The sequence below is a fragment of the Ruditapes philippinarum genome, unplaced genomic scaffold (genome assembly GCF_026571515.1).
Source record: "Ruditapes philippinarum isolate M1 unplaced genomic scaffold, ASM2657151v2 ctg671_1_1_1_1, whole genome shotgun sequence".
Lineage (NCBI taxonomy): Eukaryota > Metazoa > Mollusca > Bivalvia > Venerida > Veneridae > Ruditapes > Ruditapes philippinarum.
The window spans coordinates 281,281-297,796 of NW_026857357.1; the positions used below are offsets into that span (position 1 = coordinate 281,281).

The 16,516-nt window shown below is 33.0% G+C and overlaps 2 protein-coding genes across 2 annotated transcripts; both read left to right on the plus strand.

Moving 5' to 3' along the window:
* Positions 1-1,286: 1,286 nt before the first annotated feature.
* On the plus strand, positions 1,287-3,660 carry LOC132749457 (peptidoglycan-recognition protein SC2-like). The gene is made up of 5 exons (XM_060739202.1): positions 1,287-1,393; positions 1,721-1,936; positions 2,308-2,575; positions 2,888-3,001; positions 3,382-3,660. The coding sequence occupies exons 1-5, from the start codon at positions 1,391-1,393 to the stop codon at positions 3,585-3,587; spliced, it is 807 nt and encodes a 268-aa protein (XP_060595185.1). The 5' UTR covers positions 1,287-1,390; the 3' UTR covers positions 3,588-3,660.
* Positions 3,661-10,651: 6,991 nt separating this feature from the next.
* LOC132749458 (uncharacterized) lies at positions 10,652-15,111 on the plus strand. The gene is made up of 2 exons (XM_060739204.1): positions 10,652-10,820; positions 13,715-15,111. The coding sequence occupies exon 2, from the start codon at positions 13,871-13,873 to the stop codon at positions 14,804-14,806; it is 936 nt and encodes a 311-aa protein (XP_060595187.1). The 5' UTR covers positions 10,652-10,820; positions 13,715-13,870; the 3' UTR covers positions 14,807-15,111.
* Positions 15,112-16,516: the final 1,405 nt, after the last annotated feature.

The following is a 16,516-nucleotide window of genomic DNA, read 5'->3' on the forward strand; positions in this document are numbered from 1 at the left end:
TAAGGTATGCTATCTTCAAGTACGCGTATGTGCTATTTGACATTGTTATTTTCAAGTACACATGACTGTATGCTATTTGATTATGAGATATTCAAGTACACATGTATGTATGCAATTTGGCTAATTGTCTTCAACTACACATGATGTTCACTATGTTATCTTCTAGTACGCATGTATTTTATTTATCCTTGTTATTTTCAAGAACACATGTGTGCTATTTGACTATGTTGTCTTCAAGTAATCATGTATTCAAACAGTCTGGAGTTCCTTCCCCTTATAATACTTTCCGTATTGAATGTAGGCAGGGAACCAGTATAACAAAGTTATATTTATTATTTCATTCGTAACTTCCTATACAGTACTTTATTTATAATGAATGCATTTTTGTTACATAAATATAAAGCATGCATATTAAGAAATTCTAAAAGAAAATGCTTTTTTTCATGTACAGTCTGTATTTGAAAAACTTGTCAATACTGGATCTATCTTAATCATTTTATTTTTTTAATCATAGTGTTGCTATTGTCATCCGCGCTATGAAGAACTAAGAGAAGTTAATCAAATTACATAAATTTCAAAAGAAAAACTTATTTATCATATAAATATCTTAAAGGATGAGCATATGTGGGAGACTATAATAAATAAATTCTATATGAATAGATGAAAAATAAATATACACATGAATAATTTTCTTTCTTTAAAAAACAAAAACAAAACAGAAAAAAAATATTTAAAAAAACAACAACAAAAGCTTACCACAGTCTAGTTTTTTTCCAAAATTATTTCTTTATTTTTTGTTTATAGCACTGTAATAGGTACTTTTCCTCCCCCCTCCCCCATCTTAGAGTGAGAGCAAGTTTAAGTGCGTGGGTGGGTTTGTTTGATGGGCACGTGAATGCATGCACGTGGATATATGACTGCGATCACGTATATAGAACTGTATTTATACGATTCTAAGGACACTTCCAACAGCGAGCCAATTTTAGATATGACGGTGCCATTTTGTTTTTAGCAGTTAGCACAATACCGAACTTAACAATGTTGGTTCCATGTTATCCAGGTGGTTGCCTCCCCTTAATTATATTTACAAATTGAAATAAAATATGCCCCATAATTCTTATGTAACAGGTAACGCAATAAAATTGATTTTCGATATTTGTGGAAAAAGGTTAAATTTCAAAATCCTAAAGTTATCAAAGTGAAATGCGCACCGATATATTTATCGATATATCATCCACTATTAAAACAAAACTAAATCTTTAAATCTTTACTTATCACATTTTACCGAGATAACGGACAATTACGTGACCAAGACAACAATCTACATTTACCACAAAAGTCTTATCATTTTTCTGTTAATTTTACTTCAAAATCAGGCTTAAGACTGAAAATGGTTCGTATAACTTGCGAAAAGTTAACCCTTCACCTGCTGGAAACAAAAGTGCTTCGACTTTGCCATCAGTATAGAGCCAGGCGAGCCTGCACATCCCTGCAGTCTGACCGGGCTCTAACACAGATGGCTGACTAACTTCATTTTTTTATCTTGATATTCAAAATATTGATAATGAACAATTTCATAATAGAAGCTTGAAAAGTTCATTTCGAAATTCAGCAGGTCAAGTGGTAATATTAATAATAACAATTCTCTTTTGATTATATTTCAGTAATTTACAGTAATTAAAGTTGTTTTTAACTTAATTTTGTTTTAATCTTATTGCAGCTATCTTTAATATTTATTTTGGAAATATTCCTTTCGCTTACGATCGTCAGAGGTGATGATTGCGCATGCGCGACGACAAACGTTCATATCCGCGAGAGCGCTGGAACCAATTCTGCAATTTTGGCCACTCTAAGAAATCAGCACTGCGTGCAGTTTAACGGTCAAAGACAAACAGTCGATGGAACCTCGTGGGTTAACGTGATTTACAACGGAAAGGTCAGTTAACATAAAACTTTAATATTGTTTATTAAAGAAGAAAATCTAGCCAGCAGTCTTGAGGATCTGCATTGTTAATATTAACATATAGAACGACAACGATTGCAGCCAAAGATACGACTAATAATAGTAATATAGTAACATACTCATTTTACATTCTAAAACTATTTTATTATGCTCGAATTTACAGCATGCCAGATCTGAATGCTGATTTTTAGATTTTTAACTGCCAAAAAAGGATGCAGACTAATACATAAAACAGGATAGTACCGTTACTTGACGCTTGATAGAGCTACGTTGGCTTTGGTCCTATAAAAATCTATGTGAGGCAAAAATTAATGTTGTATCAGTTAATTCTTACTGTTCTATAGAACGGCTGGATTCACGAAGCATACGTCACGATATCGTCTTGTATTACGCATGCGCCAACAAACTTACAACAGCTACAACTTTCGGGATGTCCGAATATTATAACAAGGGCGGAATGGGGAGCACGTGCTCCTACTCAATATGCAGGACGGTTACCAGCCACACCAAAGTATATGTTTCTGCATCATGGCGCCTCCTCACCTTGTTTCACAAAGGACAAATGCATTGACAAAGTTCAAGGTTATCAAAACTGGCATATGGATGGTCATGGTATTTAGCAAGTATTTTAACTCATACATCTGATTGCCTGATTGTATAACAATATAAACTCTATGTTCGGTTGTCATGTCACTTGTACATGGTACATTTTGAAGAACATGATTTCGTAAACCAGTCGTACCGACCCGAACCCGTGAATCTAGTATTATATATATATATATAAACGCTTAAAACAGAAGTAACGAATTCATAGCTCTTTGCAAAGCCATTCCAGATTGAAATTTCATTACATGTATCCATGATTTGTATTCCCCATAAACTTGAATATAATACTTAGGAACCATTTCAATTATACAATTTTAGGCTGGAATGATATTGGATATAGCTTTGTTGTTGGTGAAGACGGCAATGTGTATGAAGGGCGTGGCTGGGATACGATTGGAGCACATACTAAACATTACAATACCGTTGGGCTAGGTTTGTAGCTTTAGGTCATTGTTTTAGAAAAAAAAGGGAGTGGTTATAAATTGCAACACGAACGCTAGAGCAATTTTGAAAAATAAAATAAGCCGCCATTCTAAATCATTGCTTTGTTGCTTTTACAAAATGCTGTAGACGTTATAATGTTTGAGGACTTATTAAACATTTGTACCGTATAATAATAATGTTGATGATGATGATGATAATGATAATAACAATTGAGATGATAAAAATGTGTTTTATGTTTGCAATGGTAATAACGATATAGACAAAGTCCTTGAGCTCGCTTCTTTCTTGACCTTTTTCACACCAATACTGTTTGTTCAAATTGGGAACTAGTAATTTCGAGTATTAATTTTGATTTTATTTTACAACAGCTATTTGCGTCATTGGTGATTTCACCGACCATGTTCCAAATCAAGCGGCTTTAGATGCGGTACAGAAACTGATTGCCTGTGGTGCTGCAAACAATAAACTTGTCGCGAACTACACTCTCCTCGGACACCGAGATGTCGGGTCTACAGCCTGTCCTGGCACAGCGTACTATAACCTGATTCAGACCTGGCCACATTATAACCTGTGAATTGTAGGATAATTCAACAGAGCACTGTTTCAAATTATATTTAAATCTACAATGAAATTGATAAAAAATATAGTGTAAATTATTTTCTTTAGTTGAAACTACGGTTTCAGTTAGTTTGTGTGACTGTATTTTTCTATATCTCTGCGGTCGCTCCACCTAGACGGATATCCTGAATAACTAACCAGTTGATATCTGATCAGATGATATTTTTTTTTAAACAAACAATAGAAACATTACAAACATAGACGATTTTAACTGATGAAGAACTTGGAAAACAAAACACAATTGTTCACTACTTTAATAAAATCGTATATTTAAGCTTTTATTGATGAATTTAGCAAGATACATTAAAGAAAGTTTGGCAATCAGAAATACTCTCTTAAATATTTGATTTTTTAACATCCTCTTGGAAAATAATTTTTTTTACAATTCTCATATATTATAACATCATGTTTGTTTGTGTAATCATGCATTGTTCTTAAATAATAAAGGTATTTTCTCTTATTTGATACATTATCATATGATATGTGTGTGTTAACGTGTATAGCTTTTAATGATACTGTTCTCTATCTAGAAAGAATTAAACTGCTCAATAAGTATTTAGTTTTGCTGCTGGTTAACATCTATCCTTCGCCTTTATCGGGAGGGAGTTTTACTTTCAGTGGGATGGTTAGACTCATTTGGTAAAATATGGTATACAATATCCTGTGAGGTTGCCAGTAGAATTTCTATTACTGCTATGATTGAGAAAATATTTACTTATTACTCATAACAATGTACATTCTATTATATATTCTAAGTATCACATTGTACTTTGTGTTACCATGATCACGTGACGGGATAATTGTTTTATTTATCTATATGCATGACGATGTACTATGTACAAGTCTAAATAAAACGTATGTATGTATGTATGTATGTATGTATGTATGTATGTATGTATGTATGTGTGTGTGTGTGTGTGTGTGTGTGTGTGTGTGTGTGTGTGTGTGTGTGCGCGCATGTGTGTGTGTGTGTGTGTGTGTGTCTGTATGTATGTATGTATGTATGTATGTATGTATGTATGTATGTATGTATGTATGTATGTATGTAATGAGTAGATATATAATGCACTAATATACAATTGTTCCACAAGGGACAGACTGCTTCTCCTGCTGAGTCAGCGATGATACACAAGTGACAATTAGATTCAATGTCCGAGATCAATTATCACAGAGAAATCCCGCCTAACCCGAGGAACGATTCAAATACCACTTGCTATCTCTATTGAGCTAAGGGAGGCAAATATGTAGTAGATCTATTTACAAATCATTATTTACTATATATATAACCGATGTTTCATAGTGCGATACTGCAAACAACTTTGAGAAAAGCACACTATGACATTTTTACGTCATTACTAGATCAAGTTCCAACTAACAGAAAAACGGATCCCGATTGCGTAGAAAGCAATCGAAAGACCGTGAAAAGTTTTGAAACCCGAATTTCGCGTGTATCAGATGCTACTGACGGTTGTGAGTGGTCCCATTTAATGTATTTAGTAATATTATTTAGTAAATTCAAGTGATTTTGACCCGTACTCGGCTGACAAACATGCATTAGTCTATGTTTACGTACCGAATTGTTGTGCCACTTTTTTGTCTACCTGGGAGTTTTAGCACGAATGCGCTCGTTTGCTGATAGATATTTCATGAACGGGAAGGGCTAGAGACTTGGGGTCGGTCTCATTTGGAAGCTTAATACAAACGTGAAATAGTGATAAAAGTTTTTTTTTAATTATCTGGACAATTGTTTTCACAACGTCCCGGGAAATGAATCCCTTGCTCGTAGACTCGAATCTGGAGTTTTCGGCCTTCTCTTAACTTATAATATATTTTAATGGGGACAACATCTTTTTATTTTTTTGCTTTGTGAACACCAAGGTTTTTATCAATGTGGTCATATTGGCTTTCAATCAAAAATTTACCGACTTTCCTTTGCCAGCTATATATATATTTATAGATTATACACGATTACACCATCTAAGACAATATGGCTGAACTTCTTTCTGTCCGTGATAATTACAAGGTTAGCTTTTAAAAAAGCTAGTAGCGACTCGCTTCGTAATTTTTTTCCAGGGGTGCGTTTAAATGTAAAAATGACCGTTCTGTTAGCTGAAGAGACTTCAGCGAACATCAAAATAAAAGTGACATAAAGTTATTGAAGCCAGTTCTCTCAGTTTAAGAAAGAGGAATATGAGTATATATGAAGATGCATGTAAACAGATAGAATGAAGTCCCTATGTCTATGCACATTTACTGTATGGCCTGTTTACCTTGACCAAATAAATGTTAGATAGGTAGAATTCATAAAGATGTCTCTTTATACGAAGTTAAGTCGTAATATGTTATTTAGTATTGAAATGAGTGACAGACACAAGTCCTAAAGTAAACACAAGTTGTCTATCAATTCAGCCAGGGACCCCGGAAATTGACCAGTCTAAGATGTTTTTCAGATAAGCCGGGATCCTATTAAAACATATAGGGATCCCGGGAATTGACCAGTTCAAGAATTTAGTTTTCAGAAAAACAGGGATCGTTTTAAAATATAAAGAGATCCCAGGAATTGGCCAGTTCAAGAATATAGTTTTCAGAAAAGCTGGGATTGCATTAAAACATACAGGGGTCCTGGGATTTGACCAATTCAAGAATGTAGTCTTTGATTTTTCCAATTAATTAGGCATATAATTATAAGTATTGTGATTTCCGCATTTTAAGCTTGTTAATAAATAGCTCTAAATATATTTATATCCTAAGTTTAATTAAGTTAACGTTCATAACATACAATAAAAAAAACTTAACGTTTAATGGCCTTTCATCACGACAATAATCAACACAAATATAGTTTATTAGTTTTTCCTCTATATGTTATACGATCCCGGATCCCGGCCAATCCGGGGCGTCCCGGATCCCGGCCAGTAAATATATACACTTAATATCGGAAAGGATTAAATAACCGGAAAAAGGGAAAAAGAAAAAAATGCACAGAACCAGATGTACACTTATGTTAATTAACCAAACGAAAACTTACTTCAGAGGAACAGGTGAAATCGCGAAATCAAAAGTCAGTGTAAATATGATTTATTGAAAATAATTCATGAAAACAAACATTTTAATTATCATTCTAACACTCACGTGATTTTGCCTCTATAGACAAAGAAGGAAAAAAACTGGTGTTAAACTGCCAATAAACACCGGTTAGGGACTACTTGTATATGTGCTGTTATGTTTTCACCCTCGATTGTATAGTTTACAAAGCATTTTTAAGCAATAATAAAAAGCATTTTTATTTATATCTTCAGTTCTTATAATGTTTTCTTTTCATACAATACCGAAATAATATCTCACATACACTAACGCCACATATTAGATCCATATCAGTTAAAAAATATTTTGATAAAACGGCGCCAATCCGTAAGCAGCGTAATGACGTCATCCTAAGTAAACAACTCATTCATAAACAAGCTGACGTTATTTCATACATACAAGAATGATAAATGGGGCACTGATGTAAACACAATACGACGTAAGTTTTTATTGTTGAAAACTTGATAAAATAACATTTTTGTCTTATTATTTCTTTTGTTTAATAATTTCTATATCTTCGCAATAGTAGGGTGCGAAAATCGAACAGCATTATACGAAAATCGGCACCGGAAGTTATTTCCGCTTGAAAAATAACATAAGTGATTTTCCTTATTTTATCGTGTTAGAATCGAAATAACATCGGCCTGAGAGGTGTATATCGGCTATTTAACACCGGTTTTGTCGTTTTGATGCGACAAAATTAACCACTCAGGCCTACGGCCTTCGTGGTCAATTCCTGCGCATCAAAACTCCAAACCGGTGTTAAATAGCCGATATACACCTCTCAGGCCGATGTTATTTCTTAATTATATCTTTGCGCTCAAAATAATACTGGCGTGAAAATTGAAGTTTTTTTGACGCTATGTAAGATTAAATTTGATTGGCTAAATAATTTTGGATCCTAACCCTGATAGATAAATTTTGTAGAGAGCTGGAAGCCAAGCTTCGATTAAATTTTTGGATGGATTCGGAGTTTTTGGTTGTTTCTCAGTAAAATCCTAACGTAATACCGGCTCGCCGGCTCGCCATGAACAATCAACGAGGTTTTTCGATTGGCGGTAATGTTTGCAGTTGATAAAAGTATATTTCTCAAGAAGGATATTGGAATTAAGAAATTAGGTCTTGTAACTGATCTTCTATGAAATATAGAATAAGAACTGAGTAGGCCGAAGCCAACATTTATCGGGTGAATTCCGTCGATTAGCTTGTTAGAATTCCTATCGTAATTAAAATTTACACACCTTTAATTTTTTCATCAAGTTCAAATCACACCAACTAAGCATATATTTTCGCATTTATAATATTTAGTAAAAATGTTTTACAACATTGATAATCTTTCATTTGATTTTTTTTTCTATACACGCGGTTTTTAATGTTATAACCTCACATTGGCTGTTTAAGTTCTAGGAAAAAAATGTAGGAATAAATGTTGCTTAAGTCGAGTAATCATTTACTTTTAATATCCCACAGAGCCTACAATTCTTTCATCCTTTAAGTTGGAAGACTTATGTTTGTTGAAACTGTTGATCTTCCGATCGAACGGGGGGAGGGCACTTTTTTACAACAGAAAACGAAGAAATAATTAAATGAAGCAAATATATTACACTTGAGATAAAGTGTATGATGTGGAATATTATATTTTCCATTTCGTTTATGAACTTTGTTCAATGACCATCAATATACTTTTTCTGTCGTCTGCTACTATTTACTTTGTTTACTTCTAAACTCAAGGTTAATTTCCTATAAAGATGGCTGCGCCCATAGTACATGCACATGTGCACCCATAGTGGTGAACTATAATATCGTCACGTATCACATGTATCAGTGAATTTAAACAAACAGTTCTTCCTTCTCATGAGAATGAAGAATCAAAGACAAAAGATGTAAGAGAACTACAGGTATCAAAATCAATAAGTATTAAGACGTCAACAGCTCTTTCCCCCAAAACACAAACTCTCTTGAGTCGGGATCGAGATACAGTATATTCTGGTAATGAAAAACATATGAGCTAATGCTCCTCCCTATATCGGTTATGTGCTCGAAACAAAATAAGGAAGCGGCTCTTCTCGGCATTTGTTCACATTTTCTGCAAGCACAACATCGGTAAATCATAAATTCTACAACCGTGAGCCAGGTCTATATAAACCATTAGGAAATAAATAGAAGGCAAACTTTTAATAAGGTTCAAGTAACAGCTTGATTTAAGCGCAGACGACAATATTCCCGAACGCAAAAGGTAACGTTTGTTTTTTTCTAGAAACTTTTTCGTGCAGAAAGAAATATAAAGAAAGCGGAAAAAATGAAGATATATATGGATTGGTTTCATGTAACAGCCCGATGTAATATTATTTATAATAGAATATACCTTTATTAGATGTAAGATTGCTAAATTTCTTACACGTGCTAAGTGCTTTTTTGTCTATTCTTTCCAAGCTCAAAATCAGATGTTTGTCTTAATAGGTGCTTTTAAATTTTGTAAAATAAAACAATGGATATATGTTTCAATATATATCGGATTAATTTTATATATAATGATGCAACTCAGTAAGTTGATTGACTTTTTTCCTATATTTCAAATACATAATGTTATTTGAATCATTTTTCCTATAGTACAACCAACGAAATTGTAGGTTAAGAAATCCTAGGCTGAACAAGAATGTTAAAATTTGGTATTGAAATAAAGGGAAATAATGCGTCTCTAAAAATAAAGTTGTCAACGCAATATTTACATAACATTAAACTTAAATGTCAAAATAGTATTAAATACATTGTATTTAACAAAACACAAAGAAAAAATTATTTTTGTGTAATAATGATTTATACAATTCGTTATATCAATGTCACCCGGATATTTAAATACTTGTCAAACCTCTTTCTCATACGATAACTATAACGTTGGAAAAACACCTCACTGTTATTCTCCTTTTTCTCCTTTATCCTTGAATAATACATGATTATAAAATGAAATTGTCCGTAAAACTAACTTATATATGGTTTGATCACAAATATTTGTTAAAAAATACAACTTAATTTTGGCCCACCCTGACTTTGACCTTGATATCACAGTCGTTGTTACATGAAATCGACATAAACTTGTACATATTTCAGTTTAGATTAGCCCACTCTTGAACAATTGCTGAACTTGGCAATGGTTTGCGACATTTAACCCTGGTTCATCATGTATATTTCCTGTAACATAGTCTAATGCCTTTTATGGTATATCCATTATTTTGATGTTATTAAATAACATTGAGAAAAACTGCTGCGATTGTGCTCGGTCCTGCAGCATTCGCAGTGTAAGTCAGTAAAATACACCACTTTGAAGCACTTGGTACAAAGCAGAATCAGATTACCCTTGATAAGCACAATTTTAATCTTTATATATTTTCTGGTTCAGAAATCACATACGCGGAATGAGCAAATCTATCCCAAGATCACATTTAACACATCTTATAAGTGTGCATAAATGATTGTCTTATATGTGCGTCGATCGTTCTGAAATTCTAAATAAGTACAGTTGATATACATGATTTGATATTCAATTTATTAGATATCATTAGAAACACAAATATTGATAAGGATGCCCAATAAATGTGAGAGAGAATTATGTTTTCAACCTAGCAGCGTTGTCGCATGGATGTGACAAATCTTTTTTATCATTTATAGAAGGATCTTTTCACTTTTGGACAATTTTCGCATTTCGTAGGCGATGGTTTTGTAACCTTGTACTAAACTTCTTGTGGGGCGGTTCATTTCACCTCGTATAGCTTCTATCACATTTCCCTATAGCTTCTATCACATTAAAAAATTCAGAACGATCGTACCAAAATTGACGCACATTTGAAACATTTATATATGCACACTTATAAGATTTGTTAAGTGTATATAACAAATTAGTGTCTGTTATATATTGACATTAATTATGGGTTTCAGGGCAAAAATTGTCTTATGATTTGAAAGAGAAAAAAATCAGGATATTGACGAGGACAATATTTCAGCATATTCGTATAAGACTTCACTCTATGCATCAACAAGAATAACATCAAGCTCGTTTATTTCCTCTGTAACAACTGTTGGAACAACCGATCTTACTACAAGGAATGTTGAGGTATAAATCATGTATTTAAAAGATTAAATGGACTTCGTAGTACGCGTGCACTAACCTGCTGAAACCAAGTGATTTGGCTTTGCCACCAGCATAGAACATGCATATAGCTCAGTTTTTAAGTAACCATTTCCAGCAGTAGTTTATTATTTCTCTATCAACTTCGCAAATCTGGAAACATTTTTGAACAGACACAACACCATCAAATGCTCATGCTATGATGGCTGCTAAATTTCTTAGCAAAAAATTTGACAATCTCTTTTCTTATTCATTGGCATGCTATTTGTGGACTTTATGATAACTGATGTTTACTTGAAATCTTAACATTATTATTTTATATGTATCGTATCTATTCATAAGGTATTTGGGCGTCTATTCTGATAGTTCCTTGGATAAATCTAAGTAACTATATATAGTCATCTTCTCATCATGTACGAGTAGTTAACAAAATAGCCACCTCATGAAAATAAATAAAATCTGCACTGTTAGGCTTCAGAAAATAAATTCCTAGATTCTCATCCCCGCCCGCCCGGCAAAAATTGTTCCGCCCGAACGATTTTTATTTTCAAAAAAAGAGAAGAAAGAAAAAAAGAAGAAAAAAGATAGTTTATATATAGAACCTAACATTTGATTACCGTGTACAAATTCCGAGGACTGAATGTACGTATATAAGTGCATGATTATTATCTGTGTGACCGAAAGTCCGTCCGTCTCGGTCCTGGCTGAATAAATATCAGATCATGCGATCTTATTGCCAATCCTCGGGTCCTAATAAAATTTCAAAGAGTTAAAGATAACCAGTTTTGACAGTCAAATCGAAATTTGTTTAAGAACTTTAAAGGTATTGAACCACAGAACAAGTCAGATAAACAGCTGTGAGCTTGTTAGTTCATAAACAACATCGGTAAATTTTGCCGTTAATAAAAAATTTGGATTTATTTTTTAATGCCTTTTTAAAATAGAGAATGAATAATCATAAAACATTTAATCTGATAAAATTAAAATCAACAACAACTAGAATTGTAAATGGTTATGCAGGAAAAAGACATTTTTTTTATTTGTCACATATTTTCACGATGCCGATTTTTAATAGGTAAATATCTGTACTTTCTTTGCCAAATTTTCAATAGGTTATTTGTTATTATTTTGCTATGTGATAAATAAATAGGATTTTCTTTTTGTGTAGCTTCATTGGTTGATTAATTATTTTTAACCGACGTCACTCCAGAAACAAGCAATTATCATAGTATTGCAAGCAATCCATAAGTCCCCTACCGGTTAGAACCCCATCATCATTCTGAAGGGCCATTGGCCATTCACTAATGTTTCAATTTTTCTCTATTTTAAGTAAATTTGTTGGAAAAGTTCTTTAAAAGTGATCACAGGAAACAGTTTTTATGAACAGACAGACAGACAGACGGACTGAGGACACTCTAAAGTTAATATTTGAAACATCCCTGTTACCAACATATAACATTTTAAAAGCAAAATTCTTAAAGAGGAGATAACTCTTGAATTAAAGATGCAATTTCATAAAAAAATGTTCAGTTCTTTTTGACTAATCACAAATATTGTTATATTTGCCATGTTTTAAGCCTATTTGTTGCCAAGGCAACTGATATTTTATCAAAATAGGAAGAACAGATAAGACATGCATAATCTCAAGACTGCTATCTACCCATATGTCAAGTTTCATAAAAATATTTCCAGTACTTTTTGAGTTATCACTGGTTTCAGTTTATGTGTAAAATTTGCCAAATTTTCAGTCTATGTGTTGCCATAGCAACCAGAATTTTTAACATAGGAAGAAAAGAAAAAGACCTGCATAATTTCAAGACTGTCATCTACCCATATGTCAAGTTTCATAAAAATATTTCCAGTACTTTTTGCGTTATCACTGGATCCAGTTTATGTGTAAAATTTGCCATATTTTCAGCCTATTTGTTGCCATAGCAACCAGAATTTTCAACATAGGAAGAAAAGAAAAAGACGTGCATAATCTCCATACTGCCATCTATCTATATACCAAGTTTCATAAAAATATTTTCAGTACTTTTCAAGTTATCGCGGGATCCAGTTTTGTGGACGGACGGACTGACGGACTGACAGACGGACGGACGGACAGACGGACGGAGGGTAAACCTAAAGTCCCCTCCGGTAAACCGGTAGGGGACTAAAAAGTAATATTGATCGACATGGCATAGTACATCTTTATTCAACTATTTTATAAAATAAGGATATCTTATTTTGTAAATATACATGTATGTATTGGTTATTAATTTGTCCAAACATCAATTTGTTTGATGTCGGAATATGAAAGGTTCAATAAAACAGGTCATAACAATCAAGATATATTATCATGAAGCTTCTATTCTCAATCTGAATCTATACATACACATAGTATAAGCACCTAACTAGCTTATAACAGAACTAATTCCATAATATTGACCTCCTCGTATGTAATTTCCAGACCGAGAATGGAAAATAGAAAATAAAATCCACCAACCCGCCCCATTTTTCTCCAAAGTTTGGATGAGAATCTAGTTATTTATTTTCTATTGCCTTAACCACAACATTACCACAACATTAAAGCTGTCTTAATGTTTATAAATGTGTTTGAGAGGAGCATTATCTTACATTCATTAGCATGTAATTGTCTGATATAATTTGTTGATTTGCCGTACAACTGTTGAGCTATCTTGTTCCTAGACATTACATCACTCACAGTTGCTTGAACATAGTTGTCCCGTTATGCTCTTAACCGCTAACAAAATTGCCTTGTATACATCGTTCATAAAACGATATCTTGAGTCCTATATAACTTTCTTTATCTCATTGTTTTTTTGTTTATTACACATGAATCAAAGTATGTCATATCTTAACTAATCTTTTTCTAGAAAAACAGAACAAATGGTCAAGATAGAGCTAGAGCTGTTCAAGAAATATGCGAAACATTAAATTCATCAGATGCTTTTGGGATACAACTTAATGGCAAGCTACTTCAGGACCAATCACTTTATTTCTGTGATGTTCCGAAATGTGGGTCTGCATTCATGGAACTTTTTCTGTCAAGCGTGTTTCAATGCAATGGAACATGTCAAGAAACTTCCATAACTCCTGATGAACGACGGACTAATGACGAGTCATTAAAACAGACGCCCGCTGCATATTCGTTTATGTTTGTCCGCGAACCATATGCACGATTGTTTTCAGCATATGAAAATAAACTTTTCTTACCAAACAAACACTGGATAATATTGGGTATAGATATAATAAAAACAGTAAGACCTCGCGCGTCCCTTGTTAGCAGGACGTTAGGACATGATGTCACGTTTCTTGAATTAGTGAAATATGTAATTTATAACTACGAACACGGAATAACTTTAAATTCACATCTCCAACCTATGCACATGTATTGTAACACATGTAACTTTCAGTATTCCTTCATTGGCAAGTTAGAAACAATGTCCAGTGATCTTGTCGATTTAATTGATTACTGGAAACACAACAGTATTGTTCCTAAAAACGTGTCATCCGCCGCAGAAATAGAGGCACACATGCTGTATAAGCGATCCTTTGGGCCATACAAGCACATGTTTATGACTTTAAAGAAATATGGCGAGATTTTATCAAGATACAAACTTTTTCAAAGAACCTGGTCAAGCTATCATATTCGAGGGCTTATACTGAAGAAATTTAGAATGCCTTTTGGCGAAAGCGAAGTAAACAATGTCGGCTATGTAATGTTTGGTAATGAAATTAAAAGTGCAATTGATAAAAGCTTGCCGTTTAAAGAAGATCTGAAAGCACAACGAGAGGAAGCACTTGTGCAAGCTTATAGTACTGTACCTTTTGAGCTTATGACAAAGCTTAAAGAGTTTATGAAACTCGATTGTCTATTGTTTGATTATGAAACGATGCCAAAAATAATATTTGATAAAATTAGTTCAAATAATTCATTTGAATTTGATTATTTTAAGGGCTTGTAGAACTGGATCACAGTATTATGTTATACAAACTGCCATAAAAAGTAATCAATAAGCTAATGAGAGACCCAGCGTGTTGCAAACATTATACACAAATAATTAAAGTTGTTCGCTAAGGCAGTTGTGTACACTACAAATAAAACGTTATAAATTTGCCATTGAAGAAGAGTGTTTTTATATGAAAGTTTCAACAATTACTTGTGAAAAAACAAAGTAAAATTGAAGTAACATTTTGCTGGAATATGATGTTTGATTTATCTACCACAGACTATTAACTAAGTAAAGGTAATTTAAATGACAAGGCATGCCACAATCGATTCAAACAGTATTGAAATAAAGTCGAAAATCGATATCAAAATGAAACAAAGTATAATGAACTACGTACTAGATGACCACTGAAGACATGTACCAATATCCAAGAGAATTACTTTACCTTCTATAGGTAGTATTTATTTGAAATCGTTGGTAAAATATGATGTGAAAATACATATTTAGGAAATAAATTCTGACCTTTTACAGATTAAAGAAAAGGTTTATTACTTTCATTATACTTATTCAGTTATTACTATGTATGTTTACTCATTTAGTTCTCTGAAAAAAAAAGAAATCCACCAACTAGTATGTAAATCAATAAGGAGAATGTAACCTGTATATGAAGATTTTCAACACGTTGAAAGTTATTCTTTTACATTTAATTACATGTTACCTAATCTAAGAATTTAATATTTTCAACATGTTGAATATATCAATTAAAATTATAATGATGGGCCAGGTACCATTAATCGAGGGATTTCCAATTAAATGAAGAAAAAAAATCGCAAATTAAAATGTAACACGTATCTTTGGACATTAAACACGTTTAAAAATAAAAAAAGTATGTTTTCTTGATCGGACATTTACAAACTATAGATTGGAATGTTGTTTTTTTCTCCCAAAATTATACATTTATCAAGGGATTTATCAACGTGTAGAAAAATCAATAATAAAAAAGAAGAAAGAAGTTACAAAAAGGCATTGACAACTGCTACCACCTGCTTTCTCAGGCGGGGTCATATTTGACGGGCGTTTCGGCGCTTCCTCCAATGCCCTACAATTATGCACCTTCTTGACTGAAATTAAACTCTTGTCGTCAGAAGATGGTAATCTTAAGTTACCCCTGTTATATCTACCATGAAGCGTGCGCCGCCTATCTATTGGCCGTTCTGGTCTTCCAACCATTGCTCTTCTCTCTTGTGCCAGACCCACAATTTGCTGATATGGCTTTGTCGCGGATTTGTCTTATTAAATGCCTATCAATTGATTGTAACGGGAAGTCTCTACAGTAACTTTCAAAGGAAAACACCAAGATCTTTAATATATCAACAAGAAGTCGGTACTGTTCCAGCAGTCTTATTATTTTTTTTCCTATGGAATGGTAAATTCAAGATGGGACAACTTGCCTGCTAACAAATTATCGTAAAACGATGCCATGTATCAGTTTTTTGTCACAGTAATTTCTTAGGAAGAAATTACTTCTTCCCACATATATTTACTAATATCAATTAAAATCCTGTCCGTTTCTACGGATTTCTAAAATATCGATAAACCAATGGAAATGTTACTTATGTTAAGGAATTGAAACCAAGATCAATGAATATTGACCACATTGATATATCAATGTTTCCTGGATATCAGGATTTTCAACATTCTGAAATATCAATGTTGAATAAATCA